General features: G+C 40.1%; 1 protein-coding gene across 3 annotated transcripts in view; it reads right to left on the reverse strand.

The window, feature by feature from the left end:
- Positions 1-742: 742 nt before the first annotated feature.
- The window catches only part of atp2c2.S (ATPase, Ca++ transporting, type 2C, member 2 S homeolog), a 73,294-nt gene continuing 47,005 nt past the window's right edge, over positions 743-27,031 (reverse strand). The window contains 18 exon segments of one of the 3 annotated variants that reach the window (NM_001096502.1): positions 746-1,165; positions 4,200-4,341; positions 4,433-4,528; positions 5,164-5,311; positions 7,260-7,376; positions 8,985-9,053; positions 10,137-10,303; positions 10,675-10,725; positions 10,808-10,905; positions 13,844-14,014; positions 15,809-15,929; positions 15,932-15,936; positions 15,939-15,958; positions 15,961-15,965; positions 18,379-18,483; positions 20,685-20,774; positions 21,833-21,934; positions 25,254-25,351. In NM_001096502.1, the coding sequence (NP_001089971.1) occupies positions 1,047-1,165; positions 4,200-4,341; positions 4,433-4,528; positions 5,164-5,311; positions 7,260-7,376; positions 8,985-9,053; positions 10,137-10,303; positions 10,675-10,725; positions 10,808-10,905; positions 13,844-14,014; positions 15,809-15,929; positions 15,932-15,936; positions 15,939-15,958; positions 15,961-15,965; positions 18,379-18,483; positions 20,685-20,774; positions 21,833-21,934; positions 25,254-25,351 (1,724 nt within the window). In that variant the 3' untranslated portion in view covers positions 746-1,046. 3 annotated transcript variants of the gene reach the window in all.

The following is a 27,031-nucleotide window of genomic DNA, read 5'->3' on the forward strand; positions in this document are numbered from 1 at the left end:
AGTTAGTGAATTTGCGTAGTTTCGTCGCTAGCGAAACTTCGCCTGGCGTAAGGTTGCGAAGTAACACTAGCGAAACTACGCCAGCGTTCGTTAGTGAATTTGCGCAGTAGCGAAAATGTCAAACGCTAGCGAATTAACGCTAGCGTTCGGCGCTTCGCATCTTAGTGAATTTGCCCCAATGATGGGTCAGAATAATTGCTAAATGATGTGTTCTTACATAAATTCTCCATGCGCTGTGCTAGCCTTAAGGTTCACACTTCACATCTGCATTTACTTGCATTATGCACTCTCTTCTTTAATTCTCTCCCTGCTATTACAAGGGCTTCTGGGTGCTCCACACTTTGCGGTGTGCATGTGTCATAATTTATGTACGTGTGTACAAGAACATGGCATGCCTGTTATATACTATTTGTAAGAAAGCATCCCTTTGTATCCCTGCAGTGTGGATTTATAATCACTCAGTCCTCTTATAACTTTTAATGTGACTTTGTTCTACTTGGAAGGGATTGGACATTAATCTAAGAGATTATGACCATTATCCTTTGTTCCCAGAGGAGCATTACAAAAGCACAAATGAATTACATCCCGAGTTCTAGAAACAAATAAACTCTCTGCACTGTGTGCCCTTTCATTTGTTCTTTTGCTTATGGGCCAGTACATTGTGAAAAGCAAACAGTGTCTGAACATCCCAGTCCCCCTACCCCCGAGCCTCTGTGATGATATAAACGTTTCCAGACAATGCTTATTACTTAAAAAATAAATGATTAGTCTTTATTTTCAAATGGATTATACAGTACAAAAAAAATGAAACTGATGATGATATGGGAGGTTGGTGTGATGAGTTCTTGCAAGTCTTTCTGTTGCTAATCATGCTGGATAATGGGTTTTTTTTTGTTTTCGTTCATAAATACAGCAGTGTCAACTGTACATAAATACTGGGGGAATATCATACGGCTCTGCCAAGTGACATCGAGAGAAATCACATCATGGGTCACAGTGTCAACAATAACTTGTTATACAGGGGGAACACCATTAGCAAACATGACTTAAATCTCCTCCTCCAGGACTTTCACTGTTCTTTTCCTGCAGCAGCGCTGTTCGCAGAATTTGATTAGTTCCGACACAACGAAAACGGAAGAGGCCAACCCAGCTAAAAACAGAAGATCTGTCCGGGAGTGGAAAAACAAAGCAAATAAATCAATCTATCTGATTAAATTGACTCTAACTGAACTTATTTGCTTCAAAGTTGCATGTGATACTGGGGAATATTTATAATGATAGTAACATAATCTGCCTTTTCAAAGTCAAACCTGGGCCCAAGTTGATAAAAGGATGATACTTCCCAGAAATCAGTTGCTAAATTAAATTTACAAAGGAATAACGATGCTGCTTTAGGTTTACAGTATCTCTCTAGCACCTTTGTGTGACAAATAGTTCCTGCAGTTCTATGTGTCTTAAAGGAGAAGTAAAGCTTTAAGGAATACTGTCATAGGAAAACATTTTTTTTTCAAAACGCATCAGTTAATAGTGCTGCTCTAGCAGAATTCTGCACTGAAATCCATTTCTCAAAAGAGCAAACAGATTTTGTTATATTCAATTTTGAAATCTGACATGGGGCTAGACATATTGTCAATTTCCCAGCAGCCCCCAGTCATGTGACTTGTGCTCTGATAAACTTCAATCACTCTTTACTGCTGTACTACAAGTTGGAGTGATATCACCTCCCTCCCTTCCCCCTCAGCAGCCAAACAAAAGAACAATGGGAAGGTAACCAGATAGCAGCTCCCTAACATAAGATAACAGCTCCCTGGAAGATCTAAGAGCAACACTCAATAGTAAAAGCCAAGTCCCACTGAGACTGATTCAGTTAGAGAAATAACAGCCTGCCAGCAAGTGCAGGCACCATTCACATGACTGGGGCAGCTGGGAAACTGACAAAATGTCTAGCCCCATGTCAGGTTTCAAAATTGAATATAAAAAAATCTGTTTGCTCTTTTGAGAAATGGATTTCAGTGCAGAATTCTGCTGGAGAAGCACTATTAACTGATGCATTTTGGGAAAAAAACATTAAACATTAATAATCAGCCCTGTAGCATCACCTTGTATTACAGACAAACCTCATTTTCTGCTTGATAATGTGTGATGACCCCTAAGCTGAGTTTCTCAACAGCTGCTCAGAGCCCACTGACACAGTCACAGACACTTTCCAAGATGGTGACCCCCTGTGACAAGTTTGAAGTCCTGGATCATTGCTGTTTTGACAAGCTGAAACTTTAGTCTGGTGCAACAAGTTCAGTATATAAAATATGGTGTTTTTAACCATATTTATTTATGGGTTTAGTTATTCTTTAACTGCCCCTGCTGGGCTGCAAAAAAAAAAAGTTCTATATATATTTCAATCAGATAAATACAGAGGGAAAATAAAAATATGATACAGTAGGCCTTTAAAATAATATGCATATGTACAAAACACTATTCACTAATGATAAATGCAAAACAATAAATAGTTCTTTGGTACTTGCTGCACTCAAGTTAACACCGGAGTATAACCATTACCCAAACTGTTAACGTAAGGAGGGTGCTAACTACTGAGCTCATGTACTCCATTTCAGCACCGCACCCACACCTCTTTCATCTGCTCTACCTTTGGCCTTTGCAATGGAAATAAACGCATGAACTTCACATTGCATTAAAGGGTCAGTAAGAGCGATGATTCTTTACCACATAAGATAATGACCCAGGTTCAAGTAGTATCACATATGGTTGCTAAAAATGTAGAATATATGAGACTTAAGCTTTTCCTTCATTATGAGTAATGACTGGATGTGTGGACAGTTTAGGGTAAATATAGTTCTTGTGTATTCTAGAGTTATCCATTAGGTGTGTTACGCAAGATGTTCATGGCAGATCTGCTGGGAAAATCTACAGCTTTATGAAGAATGGCTTGACACGGTAACTGTCACTAAACAAATATTAAGAACTTCATTCATTTATTAATCCAAGTGTATTCCAGAGGTATGTAGATTCTATAACCCTTGCAACCTCTCAGGGTGTTGTGTTTACACTCAGCAAGAATGGGCTCTCCTAAGCAGCCGAGGGAGGATCAGAGAAGAGTTCACCTTGACATCAATGGAAGGCTATAAAGAGATATCTAAGTACTTCCGGCATGCAAATTCCACTGTCAATTAAAGGGGAACTGCTTAAGTCTAGTCAGGACCTGGAAGACCAGGACACATTTCTGAGTATACTACTTTTATACTGTATCACTGCAGCAATGTAGTATTAGATGGCATGTTAGTGGTGGTGTACCTGCATTGTTCACACCTGTAACACCTCTTTTGTTCACACCTGTAAAGCCCTGTACTGGTTACTCAGACCCAGACTGAAAGTGCTCACATTGTTCATCTGTTCACACCTCACACAAACTGCTGGAGGGGCACCAGCACTGTATGTAGCACAGTAAGAACAGTTCATCTTAGAGTCCTGATAGGTTTCCCTGTCTCTTCCTGTATTCTGCCTTAACTATGCTACCTGTATGTGCCATACTCTGCCTTATCTATGCTCCCTGTGTGTGCCATACTCTGCCTTATCTATGCTCCCTCTGTGTGCCATACTTTACCTGCACTATGCTCCCTGTGTGTGCCATACTATGTCTGTCCTATGCTCCGTGTGTACCATAGTCTGCCTGATCTATGCTCCCTGTGTGTTCCATACTCTGACTGCCGTATGCTACTTGTGCCATATTCTGGCTGCCCTATGCTCCCTGTGTGTGCCATATTCTGCTTGTGGGACTTGAGCCTGGTAGGGTTTATTCTGAGGGTTTATTAGCATTTGGAAATTGTTGTTGGGGGCCCATAAGTTGTTTAATCAAGTGCTGGAGGGTGCAGTGCTATCCACAGAGGGGGTGCAAGAATGTATGTAAGGATATGTTTTAATATCACTTAATGTTTTCACATATGAGTGATATGAGCACCAACCATTTTTTTTTTATTTGGTGTGCTCATTAATGTGGATATGGTCTTGGGGTAACATGGGTGTGGTTTAAAGTAGGTGTGGTTTAAAAACAGGGAGTAAACACTGTTTTACATTACCTCACCACATAGGCCATAAAAATGCCGGCTCTCAGTACCACATAAGTTGGACAGCATCACAGCAGAGACTGATCCCAATGAACTCTTGTGTTCCGGACAGTTGCTTACCTAGTGCATGTAAATTTTGGGTTAGAAAGACTTTCTGTAAGGGATGGATATAGATCACAGCCATTTGACCGAGAATTGATCCCAGTACCGAATACCAAAACATACGGTTCTTGAAGAGGCCAATCTCAAATATTGTTTTATTCTGAAAGATGAAAAGGAAGAGTGAGAAAAAACATGGCAAGTGTGGCATGTGAAAGTGATCCTATTGTCACATGTGTAAGAAATTTACTCACCAGAGAACGACAAGCCAGTGCGTTGAACATATCAAAAAACACAAAACATGTGAAAGTCATTGTTGTGGTCCTGGGCGTCACCTTACCATCAGGAATCTGGATGTGAGAAAATGGCAATAGAAACACTATGGGGGGAATGTAATACAATACAATTTGTAAAGAGAACAAATCTGCAAATATGTAAAATGTAATATTCTTCATTAGGATTTTATTGCATTGCAAATCTTAATTGTACCCTGCAAACCTTTAACATCTGCTTGATGGTGGCGTAAACGTAACAACTTTTTCATTAAGAACTTTTATTACATACTGTATGCTAAACACAATAACAGTTACTCATAAGATTGAGGAGGATGTAGCTTCATTTTATCAGTTCGCCAGGTCTAAGCTGGCGAAGGAAACTCTGGCGAAAGGAAACGTTCTATAAAATTTGCACTTTAGTTTGCAAAAACGCCCCTGGCGATAGGGCAGCGAAACTATGGTCTCTTTCACTAGCAAATTGTCCTCTACTCCTGTTAAATTGGTGATGTCCCAGCAGATGGGATTTTTGGGGAATTTTCGCTAGCGACTGCCACTTTGCCCTTTAGTAAATCTGCCCCTTGGTTGGAGGAGAGTCCTAATTACAGTACATTTAATGGTAGCAGTTGTGTTTGAAGGCTGCATTACAAGAATCAGTTAGCGGCATGCCTTATTATCCAAGTCTTTGCCTATAATAAAACACAAAATCAAACCTCTTTCCAGAAAACAAATAGGGTGCCGCTTATGATGATGGCAGCGGAGAGTAAAATCTTCAGTATTAAGGCTCTGCTGAGGATGGATTCCTTGGCATTACGGGGTGGCTGTTTGATGGCATCTTTATCTACAGGTTCAACTCCCAAACTGTTAAAATTAGAATCGCAGACATGTGGTTGTTTCCTTTACACTCAGAAATCCAGTTTACTCCTAAACTGCACTGGCAGCATTGCTAAATGAGTAAATGACAAGTCACGTTGACACAGACTCAAAACTTGGAAATACAATGTTTCCTCTTTACATTGCTCTCCTTTTAGTGCAACACTTGCCTCCTGCCATGATAATTCTCTTAAAAAACATGCATTAACTAGCAATGTGTTGCCTTTTCTATGAGGGAGAACTTCACATTGCAGTCATTCACAGAATCTCTGTACTAAATAGATTCAATTACAACATATTTTAATTACATAGTTTTCAGTAAAGTTTCCAGTGATACATTTTATAAAATACTGCATGAGTTGTACATGCTGATTATGAGTGCATTTGCTGAAATAAAAAAATAGATATGGCATGGAATAAAACAAATGAGCATTGTCACTGGAATATGCAGAGCAGTGACTGGACAGCTTACGCGTATAATGAAAATAACAAGGAAGAGAAAAAGAAAGTAAAAAATTGCAAAACTGATTTGGTGACCACCCAAACTAAGTTGTTTTTTACTATAAAGATTACATTTTACTAATCTCCTATATCAGTATAGAAACTTTGTTTCCATTCTGTAGTTACAAAGACAGCAAATATGTAGGTAATGTCCCCTGATATCTGTAAGATATCCCAGGCTCCAAGTTGTGTAGAAAGATTGATTGTTTATCCAAGACAGTACTAGTACTTTCATTGTACAAGTTCCAGTCCATTTACAAATTCAATACATATATAAGGAGATTTCCATGCTTTGGCTATTAAAAAGCACAAATCACTGTTTTAAAAGAGTGGTCCACCTTTAATTGATTTTTAGTATGGTATAGAATGGCTACCTTACAATCGGTCTTCATTATTTATTTTTTTAAGTTTTTTAAATAATTTGCATTTTTCTTCTGACTCTTTTCAGCTTTCAAATGGAGGTCACAGACCCTACACCTACAAAACAAATGCTCTGTAAGGGTACAAATGTATTACTCTTCTTTCTGTTCAGTCCCATTTCAGTCTCTTATTCAAATCAGTGAATGGTTGCTATGGTAATTTTAACCCTAGTAACCAGACTGCTGAAAACTTCTATACGGTATGGGACCTATTATCCAGAATGTTCTGGACCCGGGGTTTTCCGGATAACGGATCTTTCCGTAATTTGGATCTTCATACCTTAAGTCCACTAGAAAATCATGTAAACATTAAATAAACCCAATAGGCTGGTTTTGCTTCCAATAAGGATTCATTATATCTTAGATCAAGTATCAAGTACAAGCTACTGTTTTATTATTACAGAGAAAAAATAAATCATTTTTAAAAATGTGGATTATTTCATTATAATGGAGTCTATGGGAGACGGCTATTCCTTAATTTGGAGCTTTCTGGATATCGGATCCAATACCTGTACTATGCATGTCCTCTGCATATGGCAGCACATGGGACAACTGGGATGGAGAAAAAATATGGAAGTAGTGCTGCAGAATAAAATACCCTAGTTTCAGAATTGCCAGCTACACATAGGGCTGACAACTTTTAAAAAAATCTTCACGGCAGGTGGAGGGGGCGGGTTGTGACGCTAAAGGGGGCGGGTTGTGCCGCTGATGGGGCGGGGCCGTGGTGCGCTATTTGCTGGGCGGGTTGTGCCATTAAAGGGGGCGGAGGGGGCATTTGGCAAGAAGCCCAGGAAAAAAGGTTAGTTTTGAGCAGGCTGGGGGCAGGCCACAGGATTTTTTTAGGTGTATTACACATTTTCCGGCAGCTACATTGCTGGTAAATTTGTAATACCAGCCCCGGCCTTGGCTGGTGTTTTACCGGTTAGGCCGGTAAAATACCAGCCAGGTGGGAACACTAGCTACACAAGATGCAAATGTACATATTCTGGGGGGATACACTGCTGCTGTGGGATTACCTCTGTGCAGGAGGACCATCCATTATTATGTTTATCCAAAGAATCTGCATGGCATTCAAAGGGTTTGGTAAATTCATGACCGTTGATAAAGTTATTAAACTCAAGGCAGAAATGCTCCTGAAACGGAAACACATTGGTTTAGTTACTTCTGACAAAAGTGGTTTTCTTTCTAAAGAAATTCAGTCAGGTCTGTTGTCAGTTTGTACACCACACGGGACATGTATAACAGATAAGTCTGAGATATCAGGGTGACAGAATGACCTTGCAGTTATTCCAATGACACCAGCCCTGACCAGCTCCAACACAAACACACAACTCCTGAGCACAAATCACAATGTCATTCCTTTAAGGGTTAGTTCACACGAGGAGATTCGGGGAGATTTTCTCGCCTGGCTACTTATTGCCTCTTCTTCTGGGCGACAATCTCCCCGAACTGCCTCCTCGTGTTTTCCCATTCATTATAATGAGAAGTCGCCTGCGCTAAAGCACAAACGGCACTGCGTTTTCCGAAGTCGCACGAGGTTTCCTTACGAGGCAACTTTGGGCGTCCTTAGAAAACAAAGCGCCACGCGTGTCATAACGCAGGTGACTTCTCATTACAGCCGGCGCAGGACAAGAGGAAGCGTTTCGGGGAGTTTAGTCACCCCAAAGAAGAGCCAATTAGTCACCAGGCGACTAAATCTGCCATCACATAATTCACTACCTGGTTATAATCCCATTGTTTTATATACACTTTAATTGTGGTTATTTTTTTGCTAAATTACAGCTTCAGAGAGTACACTCAGATCTCTCCAAGAAATAGCAATAAAGGTTAATGATCCTTGATGAAGGGTAACTGACTCTACTAAAGGTCAGTTATAAGACACATGAGGAGTCATCTACTATGACACAGGATTTTGGACATCAAACATTCAAATGCTTATTATAATCCTAGTTCATTAGTAAGGCACAATATGGACGTTTATGATTGGCCAATAAGAATGTTATTATTTATAATTATTTCTATAGGTTTTTGGCAGTGGCCACTGCCTAGTTTATCTCTTTTTGTATGTAAGTCATGTTATACTGTATGTGGGGACAGTATATTTTGATAAATATACAACTTTGAGTTGGTCATTTGCTACTATTTGTAGGTTTTTCAACATATTAGCAGCTGAAAGGTAGTATTAAAATCCTTCCAGTTTGTAGTACCTGTTTTTCTAGGTGGCATCCCAACATCTTAAATTACTACTGCAGGCAAAACAACATGGAAAAAGTTTTGAAAAGCATTGGCAAGAATTGCGAGAATGGTTATTTTGAACAATTAGAAGCTTCACACTGCCTGTATGAGACAAGAGACGACGCTGCCTGATCACAGACAATACAAAAAAGAGGCTCAAACTAACTCAGCCAAGAAATTAGGGATGCACTGAATCCACTATTTTGGATTCGGCCGAACCCCCCGAATCCTTTGTGAAAGATTCGGCCGAATACTGAACGGAATCCAAATTTGCATATGCAAATTAGTGGTTGGTAGGGGAAAAAATTTTTACTTCCTTGTTTTGTGGCAAAAAGTCAAGGGATTTCCCTCCCCTCCCATGATTTGCATATGCAAATTAGGATTGGATTTGGTTTCATCCAGGCAGAAGGCAGAAGGGCGAATCCTGGCCTAATCCCGAACCGAATCCTGGATTCGGTGCATCCCTACAAGAAATACTAGCAGTCTAATATTTCATCCCCACTTACGTGCTTAGCTGGAATCTAACAAAATTCTTGATATTGTAGAATATCCCTTTCCCTTCCTCAATGGCGTTCCTATAAAAGAGTAAAGGAAATGCAAGTACAGGGTTATTTGCTTGTGCACAGTTAAATGCTTTTCTGTTAAGTATGAATACAGGGTCAAGAGCAGATATCACAGGGGTCAGTTATGTCGGCAAGTGCAGAATACAATTTCGAAATTGCATGCCGTGTTTATTTTTACCCACAATGTAGTGTTTTCTTCAATATTTCCAGTATTATGGGTGCTAGGGGGAGATAAGCCTGATGCAACTGTGGCTGATGTCCAATTGGTGTCATTTCCGCATATAGGTGTGAGAGTGATGTGTGCACCCTATTCTTTCAGCACAAATGTGCTGCTGCAATTGAAGCAAACTGCTGTGGGAATACTGGATTTACCAATTGAATCAGAGGTGGTAGAAGCTACAAGGTTTCCCTGCATTAATAGATACATCTGCATGAAATTGGGTACAGGAGGCAGGAGTGCTGAGCACAACTTTATAGACTGGGCTCTGCACCATTGAAGCGAGTTGAAAAACTTGCAGCAAAAAGCTGCTCTTAGTAACTTTAAAAGACATGTTTCCGTTTAAAAGACTAATTTGGCTTTACTAGTGCGAGAGAGCACAATTGCCACCTCCACCCCGACCCCTGCACAGGAAAGATAAGAGGGCAAGGTGGCGTCTGAGGCTGCCCCAGAAACATGGTAATTTTAAGAGCAAAATGTATGTATTATGGCTATGTATTTAACAAGAAATGCTACTCTTTAGTGTAACATACAAAGGAAGCCCTGAAAGTAACATCTTCTCATGATATGTGTTAATTCCAGACAGGGCTGGATTTTGAGATGCAGTATCCCTATGCCCCGCCCCCACTTTTCATTCACGCCCACTCCTTATACAAACTTGCTTCCTCATGGGCTCTGCATCTTTGGGCCCTATTGCAATCTTTTTTAGTGGGGACTGGGTGGGCAGGAGATGTTCAAAATCTCCCATCCAGTCCCCTGTGGTGATGCCTCCCTAGCTGTAATGTAAATGTGTGCATACACTGTGTAACAGAAAACCAACAAAAAATGTGACATAGAATTATCCTTGGGGTTGTATTTTCACCATGGATAATACTCACATAATAGTAGAAAAGTCGTCATCTACCAAAATCATATCGGCCGCCTCTTTACTGACATCTGTGCCTGTTTTTCCCATTGCCACGCCAATGTCGGCTGATTTCAGCGCAACTGCATCATTCACTCCATCTCCTGTCATTCCAACAATTGCTCCTGTCTTCTGCAAAGCCTGCATTATGTGTGTTTAATGGGCAGGTGAAGGGAATATGTGATGAAATACAGTTTATATATATTATAGATCCATCAAACTCAATTACAATGGAGAGTTACTATTTTCTGGTAGAGTAGATTAAAGGGGTTGTTCACCTTCACCTACACTTTTTCCTGTTTAGTTGTTTTCAGATAGTTCACTAGAAGTAAAGACTTTTCTATAAATAAATAAATAAAGCAAACTGGACAGGAAAGCAACTAGAACATTGTGTCCTGAAACACTTCCAAGCTACATTAAAAAAAAGATACAGTATTTCACTATAAACAATACAAAAACAGTTGTGGGGTAATGTAACTGTTATGATTGCTTATTTTACTGCATATACATACCTTGATGATTTTCAATTTATGCTTTGGGCTTGTCCTGTAGAACACAGACACCTGCCGAGCACAACACAAAGCAACAACTGATCGACTGATGATCTGTTAAATCCCACACAAATCTCATATAATAAGTTACTACCTTGGTGACGATGGACGAGAGTGCAGACTCATCAATCTGGTCCAGCTCTTCTCCAGAAATGGCTTTGAGATGTCCATTGGATAACCCAATACTTCTGCCTGTGAAGAATGGGATTAAATGGGATGTGGATATTACAGCCATCCAACATTTGTTATTCTTCCTTGTTTATTTATATAGTTAAGTTGGGATGAAAATGACCAAAGTCCATCAAGTTCAACATCTCTAAAACAAAACCCAGCACACATAGGGCCAAATTTACTAAGCTCGAGTAAATGTTCGACTTCGCCATCGATTTTCATTCTAGCCAGCGGGAAGGCAGGGGAGGCAGTTCGGGGAGATTAGTTGACCCGAAGAAGAGGATATTTGTCTCTGGGCGACTAATCTCCCCAAATCACAACCTATGTCTCTCTTCAGAAAGTAGTTTATATAAACATGCTGTTGTGTAGCAGTGGGGGGTACCCATTTAAGCTTGAAAAAAGGAGAAAAGACGCAGGATATGCAGTAGATAACAGCTAAAACACCATTGTATTCTGAAAGGCTTATCTGTTTTGTGCTATGTGACCTTTGCCTTTTCTCCAGCTTGAATGGCTGCCCAGTGATTACACAGTAGCTTTTTTATATAAACTATAACAAAGTTTCTGAAACGAACACAGAGCTTTTACCAGTGCAGGGGAACAGTACATTATATTCTAATTACTTTGGTACACTTAAATTTTTCAGTGTTACTGTTCCTTTAAAGGCATTAACAGAATCAGCCATTACAACATCACCCCGCAGGGCATTGCACAGACTTACTGCCCGCAATGTGAAAAACCACCTACGTTGCGTCAAATGAAAGTTATTTTCCTCTAGTATACGGCAGGGGTGCTCAGGACGTCTATCGTGGTCTACCAGTAGATCCCGGTAATGTTCCTGGTTTGACCGCAATCTCCCAAGCTCCCCCTGCCGGATTCGCTCTAATCGCCGCACAGTTCCATGGCTCCTGTGTACCTCCTTCCGCATTTGGATCAATTCTGCTCATTTGACAGCTGCCTATTGGGAGAGGCCTGAATGGAGCAGCTGAGGGAGGGGTCTACATCACAGCCCATAGAGATCTGTATGCTTTTATTAATTTAAAATGCACCGAGAAGTACCTGTATTTCCATCAGGTGTGCTCACCTTCACCCTGCAAGTACAAGTCTACCTTGCACCCCATGTGCTACAGTAGGTGCAAGAGCAAGTTGGAATGTAAATAAACACAAGTGGGTACAAGCATGGCCTGTGTTTTCCGTGTGGTGTCTTTTAGAGGGTGTAGTTTACCATTGCGTTAACTTTTTTAATGTTTTTGAATGATTTGCCTTCAGATCTGACTCTTTCTAACTTTCAAATGGGGGTCACTGACCCCATCTAAAAACAAATGCTCTGGAAGTCTACAAATTTATTGTTGTTGCTACTTTTAATTACTCATCTTTCTATTCAGGCTTCTCCTAAAATGCATGGTTTCTAGGGTAATTTGGACCCCAGCAACCAGATTGAAACTGGAAAGCTGACAAATAAAAAGCTAAATAACTGAAAAACCACAAATAACAAGTAAACAACAAGTGCAACTGCAAATTGTCTCAGAATATCACTCTCTGTCTAGTATCATAACCATTTTATGGACTTGGGATACTTGTTCTGGTGCCGTACGGTAGACGGCCGACTATTTTTTTCAAGGTAGATCTCCTGATGTGGGCCAGGTGTCGAGAGTAGATCCCAGGGTAACAAAGTCTGGGCACCCCTGGTAGATCTCCCGCTATCTGTCTATAATGTACTTATAAAGAGTAATCATGCCCAAAACTGCACTGCATACTCCAGGTGAGACCTTACCAGGGACCAATAAAGATGCAAAATTATGTTTTCGTCCCTTGAGTTAAAGGAACAGTAACACCAAAAAAGGGTTTTAAAGAAATGACAATATAATTTACTGTTTTCCTGCACTGGTAAAACTGGTGTATTTCTTCAGAAACACAACTATAATTTATATAAACAAGCTGCTGTGTAGCCACGGGGGCAACCATTCAAGCACTAGACAAATAGAATACAACAGATAAGCCATGTAGAAATGCATTGTATACTACAGAGCTTATCTGTTGTATCCTGTGCCTTTTCTCCTTTTTCAGCTTTGAATGGCAGCCCCATGGCTACACAGAAGAGCTATTATTATAGCGTTCCTGAAGCAAACACACCACTTATACCAGTGCAGCACAACAGGACATTATATTTTCATTACTTTAAGGGTCAGGGCACACGCTCAGATTCAAGGAGATTAGTCGCCCGGTGTCAAATCTCCTCTTCTTTTGGGCGACTAAAATGTAAATCGCCGGCGGGAGGGCATCCAGAGAGCTTCGTTTTCTGAAGTAGTCCGAAGTTTCCTCATGAGGCAACTTCGGAAAATGAAGCACTCCGAGGGCCACCCCGCCGGCGATTTACATTCTAACTGGCAGGAGGCAGTTCAGGGAGATTAATCGCCCTGAAGAAGAGGAGATTTGTCACCGGGCAACTAATCTCCCCGAATCTGAGTGTGTGCCCTGAGCCTAAAAGACTTTCATTTTTTGTTTGGTGGTTCCTTAAATGTCTTTTTTTTTTTTTTTGCAAGAAAGTACAAAAGTTGCTTCAGTAGCCACAGAATGACAATGCATACAATTACAATACAACTTGTTTATCTACAAAAATTCCCAGATGCTTCTCAATTCAGGAAACCCCCAACACACTTCCATTTAGTGTATAACTCGCATTTACATTATTTCTGCTAAAGTGCATAACCTTGCATTTATCAACACTGAACCTCATGTTTGCAGCCCAGTTTAGAAGATTACTCTGCAAAGTGGCAAGTGCATGTATGCAAGTGAATAAAAGCCTTATTGCTACAAATAAAACAGTCCCTTCAGGTACATCTGGTAAAACATATTGTATGCTGTTAGGACCACCATCAATAGTGTTTGTTGTGACAGTTTGGAACTCTGCAAAGAATATTCCAAATAAGTACATATACGGAGTACATAAGCTTTTCCTCACCAATCGCTTGGGCTGTCTCCAGGGCATCTCCTGTGATCATCTTGACAGAGACACCAGATTCCAGAAGGATTTGAACTGCTTCACTGACACCAGGTCTTGGCGGGTCAATTATACCCACAAGTCCCAAAAAGGTAAGTTTGCCTAGTTCACTCCCAGAGGCCAAGGCAAGAACTGGAATAGACGGTGAAAAAACAAAAGCTGTTACATGATACGTATATTAAAATACTGCAAGCTTTAAATCTGTCTCTACTAATTTAAAGAGCCAACAATAAGAATGAAAAGTAAAAAAGTAAGAATAAAGTCTCTATACACAGGCCTGGATTTGTGGGTAGGCCACAAATGCCCAGGCCTAGGGCGGCGGATGTTTGGGGGCAGCAGCTATACTGGACAGAAGATTTGTACAGACATTTAAATCTCCCGCCCACCCAGTTCCCATTGAAGAAGATTGCAGTGAAGAAGATTGGGGGATCGGAGTGGGTGGCAGCAGATGGGTGACGTGCTGCAGTGGTTAGGGGTTGGTTGCGAGCAGTCAGGTGTAAGTATGGGCTGAGGGCGGTTGAGGGTACAAACAACCAGGTGGCCTAGGGGCACCAAATTCTTAAATCATGCCCTGTCTATACAAATTATATCATGAAAGTAATAAATCAACCAGCTCTTTTCAGTATTATTCAACTGCTATTTTATTGTGTAGTGTTAAGAACATACTATAGGGGTCACAGTGTGCACAGTGCAATTTTGGATGCAATTGCCATATTTTTACCAACAATGCAGTATTGTTTTCCACAATTCTAAGTAAGTGCATCAACAAGGGAGCAATGTTCCTAATGCCTTAAAATGCTGAAAATGAATGGGATCACTTAATTTAAGTCAAAATTGCATAAGTGCACTGCATCTATTGATGAAGACTCAGAAGCTGGCAGTAGCTTCACAGTTCCCCTGGGTCATTAGACACACTTGTGTAAAATGAATTAACATGAGGCTGGACAAAGGCAGCAGTGCCACTATTATGAAGTACTAGGAGCAGCTTTGGACGCAAGCACCTTTAAACAATGCAAAAATTTGCACTAAAGGTTTTACAACCTAAACTGCGTTTTTCATCATGAATGATCCTTTCAGATAAAGCTCTTGGGAAAGTACTTTATACAAAACATACAGTGTCTACACAGCCCTGCAGAACAGTGCAGCAGTTGAGTAATACTGTGAGGAGATCCTTGTAAGCATCTCTGGGACACTGATTGAGCTGAGTTGTGGGCTATAATTCCCATTATCCCTAGGCAGAAACAGCCAGATCACTCATACACTCAATAATACTACAGACAGTGTAGGTAGGTGCAGTTTCTAACCAATAATGGCCCCACGCGTGCGCTAATGCACACGTGACGATGCGTTTTCAATAGTCGCCGAAAGTTGCCTCACTGAGGCAACTTCGGGCGACTATAGAAAACGCATGGCCGTGCGTGCATTAGCGCAGGCGACTTTGCATTGTAGCTTATGGGGAAAAACGCTGAGGCAGTTTGGGGAGATAGTCGCTGAAAAGACGAGGCGATTAGTCTCCAGGCGACAAAGTCTCCCTGAATCGCCTCGTGTGGCCTTACCCTTAAGAGGTCTAGATCAACAGTACTTTATCTTGATTGTAGACTATTGTCACTGCTGCGATTAGTAAACTGATTTTTTATTTCAGAGTAGACCATCCAGCTGTATTACATTACATCTCCAGCAACCACTAAAAAGTCAGGTTCTTATTTCAACTATCAAAGAATTGTATAAACACATCAGTAAAAATAACTAACCAAGAAGTAAACCTCTTCTAGTTTAATGGTTTTCTCACTACTAGAGTTTACTTAAGAGACTGAATATCCACAAAGGGCTTTAGGCTAATATCAATTTAAGATGGTTTCCCTTTTAACACTCTGTTTTAGCAATGGCGAGGCGACAAGCTTCTAAGAAGGAATTGTGCAAATATACCTCTTAGTCCTTGCATTCCCAGGTTTTTTTCTTCTTGGATATATAAAGATTTTTGTTGTGGTGTGATTGGTAATGACCTTCCTCCGCTGTTATACATAGTACAATGCTGGATGACTTCTTCAAAAGCTCCTTTCATAAAGCATATATCTTCCTGTTTCTTCGGCCATAACAAAAGGAAAATAATATAAGGTAAAATAAGAAAGGTAGTCTTTGGCTTAGCAACCAATTCACTTTTTGTGTGTGGGGATGTCATTATGATGTGAAAATATGAAACAAGGGTATAACAATTATATTTAAACTCCACACAAACAAAACTTAAGCTTTTTGAAAAGTAAAATTATTTCAAGCAATTAAGCAATACACATCAATTAAAAAATATGCAGACTTTTCATGATTTTTAATGGTTTGAAACAGTTCCCTAAAGTTGGCCATAGACGTAGACGTATTGGGGATCTCTCCCCGATATGCTCACATTGAATTGGGCTGATCTGATCGTCTGCATACATGCATAGATGCTGCTGTGATCCAACGGGATTTTTTAAATTGCTCGATCAAGACTTTCGGCCAGATATCGATCATGGAAGACCATTGGATGGCCCCACACATGGGCCAATAAGCTGCCGACTCAGTCTGTCTGCAGCTTTTATCAGCCCGTGTATAGGGGCCTTTAGCGTAGCCCCCTGCTCTCCTGCTGATCTGTCAGACTACTTTGCTGAACTGGCTGACTACTGTTAATTTGTATCAGCAGCCTGCATCCTCCAAACCCCACAATTCCCTGCACACGTGATTTCAATAAGGGAAGGGAACATCACAGTGCAATGCATTATGGGTTATGTAGTTCCTGCATGCTGTCTGTAAGCTGTGGAGAAGTTTGTAATATCAGTGTTTAGTCCCTCCTTCCCTGCCAGGATTTCAAATGATGCAGAAAGAGAAGAGCTGGATTTCAGCATAGAAATGGCCTATATATACTTTTTGAAGAAACAGGTAACTGTGATAAGTATATTAGGGGTTTCTGTTTTATGAGGACCTCTTTTAGTTCGCCTTTAAAAATTTGCTATCTGTACTGGTTGATATTCATGCACATATGGTGTTCACTGTGCTAGCCAATCAAGGTGATTGAAAGGTATTCCCTGTCTTGGTTTCTGTAACTTTACAACCAGAAATTATGCTGGCACAATATGGCAAGTTAACTTTGTGTACATTACCCCTTTACATTAGATCAAAAAAATGAAGGGACTTTTTACTGTTTTTTTATTTTTTACCACATTAAAAAACAGTGACAACCCTCCTTCCTATTTATGCATCAAGCAGAGAATTAATTAAGATGTTAGAAAGGAGTTTTGGGGAATTCCAATGGTTTTTTTAATAGTTCTGTCTAATAGCACTGTGTTGTTTTATGCCAATGTTTTTAACATATCTCTCCAGTTAAAGGCTTCCCCCATGATACAACATGTCATTTATTACGACCCTTCTCTGTGATTGAGTTCACTGCAAAAGGCACAATAGATACTAACATTTTGTTTTTGGTGAGCAAAAATTCTTATGCCCGCCCCACTTCTAAATAAATGACATCTTGACTACCATGGGAGTTCCAAATCACCACAGTCTGAGATAAGCTCTTGTAAGTGTACAGTACAGCATTTTTAATAAAAAGGCAAAAGGAGAATTTGTCCTGGGCCCACCAGTACTGGGATCTTATCATCAAATTTTCAAAAGCTATAATTTTTAAATGAAGAATCCCTTACAAGTGTAAGAACATATTCGAGTTCTCTTGCCGGAGGGTAGTCCTTTTACAAATGTTTTTGGGTAGCTGTGGGGAACAACCAATGAGATCTTTGCTTAGGCCTACTGATACCTTAAAGCCCTGTATAGTATAAAAAGCCTGTGGCTCTGCAGTAGTTACTGACGTACTGCTCAGAACAAGCGAGGGTTAATCACTGATTTAAAGAAGATATTGGAAAATGCTGTTTAATATATTTTATATAATAATTTATTTATTAATTGCAAAGGGGTTGTATGTACTGTAAAGCTTCAAAAAAATTTTGTTCTGCTCTATCTGGGAATTAGCAATGGTTTACCCATGTTCATAAATGGAAAAATGTTACAGGGACTGTACATGGGCAGCAGCCAATGAGGCTGCAAACATTTTGGCAAACTGAGGTATAAGAATAACTCCTCTGAAAAACTCATGGCATATACACACTCAATGTGCTTGTTTCAAGAAAAACATAAGAAAACTAAGTATGGTGAGAAATTGAATGGAAACAATACCTACACTAACATATCATGTGAATCCATTTTCCCTAAGCAGAGCATAATACATGAAACAAGAGTTGGGAAATGTAACTTCAAATGACCCTATGTTAATCAAATGTTTCTTTTTTCAGTGTTGACTAAGTATTTTCCAGTGGCTTATCTACATAATGTGGTTTCTCGTGAAAAAGGACTAAGACATTCATATCCTGGGGACATTCTAAAATATAGACTGTTTTTGTTCCACTCCAGTAAGTGCAGAGCAAACAGACTGTCTGTATTATTTGACTTTTGGCTTCCAAGAGTGAAAGTCTTACCTTGTTATACCTCTCAATGCATTTTACTGCCATCCATCTTTGTTCTGAACTAAACGGAATTTCTTTTTTTCGTATGTAGTTGTCACTGACATTACTGAAGCCCATCTGTAATGCAAAAATGATAATGACGCACGATTACAACATAGACTATCAGTTTATTGCATCACGTTTTATACCTTGCTCCATAATGAACATACATGTGTTATAGACAGATTTCACAATTGCAGAGACCTGTAAAGAAAACAGCAGTTAAACAAGAGGTTTACAGTTAGAGACAATGGGCCTACTGACTGCATCGGCCAGGTTCCACACTGGACACAAAAGAATAGATGGCCCATGGGTAGTGATGGGCGAATTTGGGGAGTTTTGCTTCACCGGAAAATTCTCAAATTTCCCGCGAAATTCACAAAACGGTGAATAATTTGCGAAACGGCGCCGGCGTCTCGTTTTTGACGCCGGCCTCTGGTTTCACAAATGTATTTGCCGGCGGTGAATCGCGGGAATTCACACCTGCCGAATAAATTCGCCCATCACCACCCATGGGAAAATATGACTGAAGTGACTCTGAAGTGCAAACATAGGATGTTGTTTATAGTAAGTTAATTAATAGTGATTAATTTGCGTGATTCGCCGCCAGCGAATAAATTCGCGAAACGCCCGCAAAAATTCGCTGCAAAAATTCACCGGCGTCAAAATTTTTTTTTTTGAAAAAACGGACGCCTGTGTCGAAAAAAACGGGCGCCGGCGTCTCGAATTTTTCGCAAATTCGCCCATCACTATCAATTAAGAGGACCATACACAACAATTTCAATAAGGGATCACAATATCTGACTTTGGGAAACCCAAAAAGGAAGACACCACGCCAAATGATGATGCCGACTATGTTTTTAAGTGGACAATAGGTATTTATGCTATCTTTGTAAGTCAGCTCAGCTTTATGTAGCACACTGACAGAAACAAGAATGAACAATAAATTGCAGTTACAAGCATACGTTGAATTAAAAATCATGGCGTTCTGCCCTAAAGAGTTAAAAGTGAAATAGAGGAACAGTCCTGCAACAAAGAGATAAGGGATACAAGTCCACATTTCCAAAGTGTAATGCAGTCAGTTTTTTGCACTCACACCCTGCCCCACATTTAGTAACCTGCTAGTGGGTCTTTAGGCAGAATGGAGCACAAGCGACATGCACTTTCTCCATGAATAAGTGTATTTGTCAGCACTGTATTAATAAGGGGTGGGTTGGGGGGTACTTGGGCATCCTCTTGAACATCCTATAGCTTGCGCATCATTCAAATGTGCAAGCTAGGGAACATCAATATGCACAGGTCCCTGTACTAACTCCTTGCATATGACAAACATTTAGGGGTATAATTATTATTCTGTGTAAAAAACAGTGGGATAATTATTGCCATTCTTTGCTCTGTAAAAAACATCCATTTTTTTTCTTCTGCTGAAAGTAATGTAAAATAACAGCAGCAAATCCAGTGTAAACTTACACACACCTTGATAAATTCGCCATTTATTTTAAGCAGCTTTTTACACTATTTTTTCGGCAAATTTAGTTTTATACAGCATAATAAATATGACCCTGAGTTCAGGGCTGCATTGCACCCATAATGCTGTGCTTTGCTCCCTGTGCTGGATTCAAAGTTACAAAGCACAGGTTGCACTCACACCACTACTGGAGACATAGAGTACTAGGGACATGGTTTTGCAACTCTCTATAACATTTACTTATGAGCAGTGTCGGACAGGGCTGGCAGCACACTGGGAAAAATACGAATGGCAGACCCCAGGAGCTTGATCACTGCAGTGCACACACTGTGCTGCCGATATTTTGCAGACGTGGGTTATGTTACATTACCATGCATGTTCACAACATGCAGTGAGTGTTTGGGGGATCTTAATCAATATCAGGAGAACAGGAGGTGAGGGTGGGGCTCCTGATAAAACTTGACAGCAAGGCCTGCTTCCCTGGACAGAGCTCCCCATTCCTCCACCCAAACCCGAAGATGTCCGCAAATTAAGGAGGAGGGAATTACACAGCAACGGACGTAGGGGAGAGGTGTGAGGTTGGTCACCAGGTGCTGGGAGGAGGGCCATTCAGTCTGCACAAAGGTCCCTTGAAGTCGCAGTCCAGGTGGCCGCCAGAAGCCTCAGTTTGACCCTGCTTGTGGGGATTTGATAAATGCTGCCTATGAACCATTAATGTATTACATTACATTTTTTTCTATAACATAAACTGTGAAATAAGCCATATGAAAAAAACCAAAAAACTAAATGACATAAATATTTGAAGCCTCACCTTCATTCCAAGGACTATCAATGCCCCCTCTGTTGGTTGACCCATGAGAGTGTTTTTCTGAATAACTGCATTGTTGGCTACACATCCAGCCTAAAATTGATTGAGATATTATTTACTTACTCCAGATATTGAAATAATATTTTTTAAGTTACTGTATAATTGTGAATAATAATCATACCTAACTGTTCATAAAATAAGATATAACTACATTGTGACTCAGCAGCTCTTGAAGAACTACAGTGCTCCAACCTGTAGTTCAGCAAAAGGTGTAAAATATTTTGATAACTTAACAGGCATGATCTGTGAAATGTTAATTTGGAAGCAAGAAATATGCATACATTTTCCTAAGGCATTTACAGCTTTACAGTCAGTAAAACAACACTAGCCGATAACAAGCCATTGATCACTGAACAAATTGCCTGACTTTTCAACTGCTTGCTTATATTCATTTTAATCCTGTTTAGATTTGGTTTGGGGCACCCCATAATATTTTGACCCTAATACAGAAAGGAGTGATAGTGAGTGAATTTTAAAGTAATGAACCAAACTGGCAAAGTGTATTATCTCCTTTAGGCTAAGGCCACACTAGGCGATCTTTTTTCTATTGTCGCTCGAAATCGCCTAGCGAGGCAATTTCGAGCGACAGTAGAGAAAAGATCGCCGCGTGTGTTTTTACGCTGGCGATTTTTCGCGATTCCCCATAGACGCCAGCGCAAAAGTTTCCCCAGCGATTGCGCTTAAAAGTCGCGGCGAAAAGTCGCCGCGAGTCAAATCGTGGCGCTATCGCCTAGTGTGGCCTTAGCCTTAGTCTGCAAAAAAATAGGATAGTTTCTAGAAAGCTGCTATTTAAGTTAAAAATACTTTCACATTAAAGGGTTCTGTGATCCTAATTGACAACACACTAAATGAAAAAATAGTCTTCATCTCCTGCACAGGAATTACTGAAATGTCAATGGAAATAGACATTTTTCATACTTAAGTGATGATGATGCATATGACCTCCTCCATTATGCATAAAGAACATATATTGATGGCCTTGGCTACATGATTGCTATGTCACATTGAGCTATTTCTTTCATTTAACCACAAAGGCATTGACAATGCTGAAAGGAAATCCATAATTTTCAGCATATTGTGATTGATCTTACCTCCACCAGTTTTCCTATAGATACATTGGAAAATTCATGAACTTCTTCATTTGATGGTAACAGGTTGACGTGTCCCTTTCCTTCATAGCCAACACCTGTGACCTGCAAAGCAGTGATGTTTAGTACAAGAGCCCATAAGCAGTATTAATCCAATACAGGGTACATATCTGTCTATAATATACAGTAGAATAAAAAACTTCATGCAAATATATTAAAGGGATACTGTCATGGGAAAAAAAACATTTTTTCAAAATGAATCAGTTAATAGTGCTGCTCCAGCAGAATTCTGCACTGAAATCCATTTCTTAAAAGAGCAAACAGATTTTTTATATTCAATTTTGAAATCTGACATGGGGCTAGACATATTGTCAATTTCCCAGCTGCCCCAAGTCATGTGACTTGTGCTCTGATAAACTTCAGTCACTCTTTACTGCTGTACTGCAAGATGGAGTGATTTCTCCCCCCCCAGCAGCCAAACAAAAGAACAATGGGAAGGTAACCAGATAACTGCACAAATAATTGCAAATTGTTATAGAATACTGATGCCTGCCTACAGCTTTTACATTAAACTATTTGTGAAGAACAGAAAGAATAAGGAAGGAGAATGAGAAAAAGGGGGAATTTTTGAATGGCTCCTTTCCAAGTATAGCATGAAAGAAAAACAGAACATTTAAATTAAATAAATAAATAAAATAAAACAGGGCTAATTGTGCTGTAAAGGAAACATTTAGAGGGTTATTTACTAAACTCTGAATGCAAAAATCACAAAAAAATTGAAAATCGGATAACATATCCAAAAAGATCGTGAAAATCTGATTTTTTCCAGCAAAGCAAATTTTCGGGAAAATGTAATAAAAAATAAGCGAAAAAAACCCGAGTGGGTTTGATGGGAGTTTGTAGCAGAAAATATTGAGATAGATTCAGACTTTGATAAATAACCCCCTAACTGTATGTGTAGAGAAGTAGAACACATGAGAAACATAAGAGACTTCAATACTGGACTGCCAGGAGTTGTCTGGTTTCATATCCTTGTCTGCAGGGTGTTTGGACAGTGCACTTTCCTGTTGTGCCACCAGAGGCTTTTGGTACTTAATGCTGATAATAGTCCAAGTAAACATGGCCTCTCTCTGTTGTTTTCTCAGTCTCCACCTCTAATCATGTCAAGGCGAGGTGCTAACAATCTAGCCATCAAGACCCTTTATAAGTCAGTGCCTGCATCCCAGCTATTGCCGGATCATTGACCCAAGTCCATGTTCTAACCCCCCTTTTGCCTGTGTTCCTGATTGTCCATTCTTGCTCGGTCTTGTTAATACCTTGGTCCTGCTACCCATCCTTGATCTGATCTGATGGTTTTAACCCTTGGCCTGTTCCACGGACTTGTATTGGCTGCCACCCACCAAAGACCTTTGAATGCAGAACAGCCAAAATTGGTTAAAGATTGATTACAATCTTTTTTTACAGGAAGCATATAAATGTATACCTTTTCAATGAATTTGATAAAGGACAAGCAAAAGGACATTTATGAACCCAATTCATCATGTTTGTTGAATACAGCATTTGCCCCCATATTTCCAGTGTTATTGCTGCCATGAGGGGGTGTAGCAGCAGACACAATTGGGGCCAATGTGTCAAAATAAGTTCAACTACACATGCATGCTTTAACCCAGGGATCCCCAACCTTTTTTACCCGTGAGCCACATACAAATGTAAAAAGAGTTGGGGAGCAACACAAGCATGAAAAAGTACATTGGGGTGCCAAATAAGGGCTGTGATTGGCTATTTGGTAGCCCCTATGTGGACTGGCAGCCTACAGGAGGCTCTACTTGGCACTATACTTAGTTATTATGCAATTAAAACTTGCTTTCAAGCTTGGAATTTAAAAATAAGCACCTGCTTTGAGGACCCTGAGAGCAACATCCAAGGGGTTAGAGAGCAACATGTTGCTCACGAACTACTGGTTGGGGACCAAATGCCCTGAAAATTGTCAAAGTTAAGATTGCATAATTTCCGGTGCTCAGCATTTAAATTATGTCTAAGTATGTTTATTTAGGTACCTATTGAAGCAGCCAGATGTGGGAATGCAGAACTGCAATTGTCAGGGTGGTATTAAATCCAGTGTTCATCAGCTGCAAAAAGGGACATTTGAGCAACAGAAGGCGGAAGGGACACTAGTAGTGCCAAATATAAAACACGCAAATCCTTTGAAGAAGTCTGAGGTGAAATGCATCTGAATGTTAAGGAAATGATTGACATAAATGAAGTAAGGCCCTTTATCTTAGGAAATATAGGATGAACCTGTGTGATTTTTATCTGTAACTGTTTGGCTTTTAGTAAAGCTTCTCTCCATTTGTGTCTATATCACCACGTAATGACAATATGAGATATTAGATACTGACTGGTTCTGACACATGCGGCCTCAATTAAGAGTGCAAGTGCAATTGTGCCATTTGTGTTACAGGTATGGGATCTGTTATCAACAAAACCCATTATCCAGAAAGTTCAGAATAACGGAGTCCATCTCCCATAGACTACATTTTATCCAAATAATCCAACATTTTTAAAATGATCCTTTTTCTGTTATAATAAAACAGTACCTTGTACTCAATTCAGATTAAGATATAATTAAACCTTATTGGCCTATTGGGCTTATTTAATGTTTACACAATTTTCTAGTCGACTTAATATATGAAGATCCAAATTATGGAAAGATCCATTATCCGGGAAAAACCCCAGGTCTCAAGCATTCTGGATAACAGGTCCCATAATTGTACTCAGTGCCTCCAAGACATAACATTAGTCCAAAAAAATAACACAAATATAGTGTTATTAATTTCTCTCTCTCATGTTTAGTTTCAATTGCTCTTTGTTGAAATATTGGTGTGAACATGAGTTGAGTCCAAACATGCATTGTAAACCATACAAATCTAATTAAGCAGTAATAGAAGAAAACAGGATTTTTGCTAAGGGCTAGTCCACACGGGGAGATAGCAACGCGTTTGCGGTCGCGGCGACAAAGCGCCGCGACAGTCGCCGCGACCGGCGCAGGCGACCGGCGCAGGCGACCGGCGCAGGCGACAGTTTTGTATGGGCGCCTATGTAAAAACGCCTGTGCTAACCACACGAGGCGATGCGCTTTTCAACAGTCGCCTGAAAAAGCCTGGCGAGGCATTTTCAGGCGACTGTTGAAAAGCGAATTGCCTCGTGTGGTTAGCACAGGCGTTTTTACATAGGCGCCCATACAAAACTGTCGCCTGCGCCGGTTGCGGCGACTGTCGCGGCGCTTTGTCGCCGCGACCGCAAACGCGTCGCTATCTCCCCGTGTGGACTAGCCCTAAAAGTAATTACTATGCTCTGATAAAAGGAATATAATCTGAAACATAAAACGGCCCAAGAAGAAAATGATAACAAAGACGGCAGTTACCTCTGCATGCAATCCATCTGAAGTTACTAATTTTGTTGCAGTCATCTCATTGGCAGTCAAAGTCCCAGTCTTGTCTGAACAAATGACATTGCAGCAACCTGTCTCCAGAAATGAATACAAGATAAACTGGGATTAAAGTGACAGTAAACTGTGAAATATGTGAAATATCTTATATAACTGTATCTTGTAAAAAGGTCTCATTGGAAAAATAATTAACATGGACATTTAAGAAGACCTGGTATGCATTCCCTCTAGTTGCCTCTATCAATGTACTCCTATGTTCCATTATAATATACTGTGTACCAGGGGTGCCCAGACTTTGTCACCTTGCAATCTACTCTTGCCACCTGACGCCACCATGAGATCTAACTCATAGCAGGATGGCAAAGAGGCAATTCCATGCTTACATACCTCTAATACCCCAATTAGCCGGAATAATATGTCTATGGACGACTTTTACACTCAACAAGTTTACCGCGCGAAACAAACTTTTTTACAAGCAACAAATTTTTTATGCGTGTCAATTTTTACTCGTAACAATTTTTTTACGCGGGGCAATTTTTCCTGTGGTCTACAAGGGAGTGGTAGACTGCGACCAACTTCTTGGGCACCCCTGCTGTAGCTAGAGAGTGTAGCACAGCACTTCAACAGAAAGAATAAAGTAAAATACATAAAAGTATGAAAATGTATTCTGCTCTTGTATGATTTTATTTTGGCTGTTAAAATTGTCTATCCACAGCACATTGTTTCAGAAGTTCTTTGCATAGTTGATCATCAGCAAGTTTTAGTCTTGATCTCTTTCTGGACAGTAAAGGTTTTCTCCTGGCACACCTCCAGTGTAGATCTTATTTGTACAGCTTTCTAATGTTAGACTTGGGTTCTTACACACTTGTCATCAGCATTAGTGATGGGTGAATTTATTCGCCAGGCACGAATTCGCTGCAAATTCCTGTGATTCACCGCCGGCGAATAAATTTGCGAAACTTCGCAAATTTGGCGGCATTTCGTGGGAAATTTGCTATTTTTTCGGCGAATCGAAACACCCCAAATTTGCCCATCACTAATCAGCATCTTATGTTTTGCTTTCAGGCTGAACTTGCTGGAACAATGTGGCCTGGACAAGATAGCAGTAGTTTAACATTGTCTACACTTGTAGATGATCTACTGGACAGTGGATCAGTTGATCAGTTCAATTTTTGGCAATGTTCTTAAATGTAATGGGGAAACAATCCAAAGTTTTATTCAGTTTCTTGAGGACACAGTTGGTTTTGTAGAATACAATCGAACAACCAATGGAACTGGTTTATATTTATTTTACTTTATTTCACTGTGCAAGTATATACATACCTGTACATATCCTGTGCATACAGGCACTCACATACCCACATAAAAAAAAATATTTGTCTATGTATCCTAAAATATCTTACTACTGTCTTTGGGTGGCAAACGTCCATGGTTGCTACACTTTATGAGGCCTCCAAAGAGTAGCAGATGTAGATAGCAAAAGTTTGGGAAAATCTCAATAGCACAGCACATCTAAATCACATTTGTGCATGCAGGGTACCTAAATAACAGTTACTTGGTCCAAACTGTGCCTCTAATGAAGCTTTTACCGCAAACCAACAGACTATAGTTGGGAGCTTGTAAGAGCAGCAGTTAAACAAACAGTAAATAACTACAGGTTTGACATACACACTTATTAAATTACAAGGTCTCAAAAGGTGTTTTATTCCCTGTGAACTGCCTTCACCTAATTTGTGGGTTAACATATGCTTAGA

The sequence above is a fragment of the Xenopus laevis genome, chromosome 4S (assembly GCF_017654675.1).
Source record: "Xenopus laevis strain J_2021 chromosome 4S, Xenopus_laevis_v10.1, whole genome shotgun sequence".
Taxonomy (NCBI): domain Eukaryota; kingdom Metazoa; phylum Chordata; class Amphibia; order Anura; family Pipidae; genus Xenopus; species Xenopus laevis.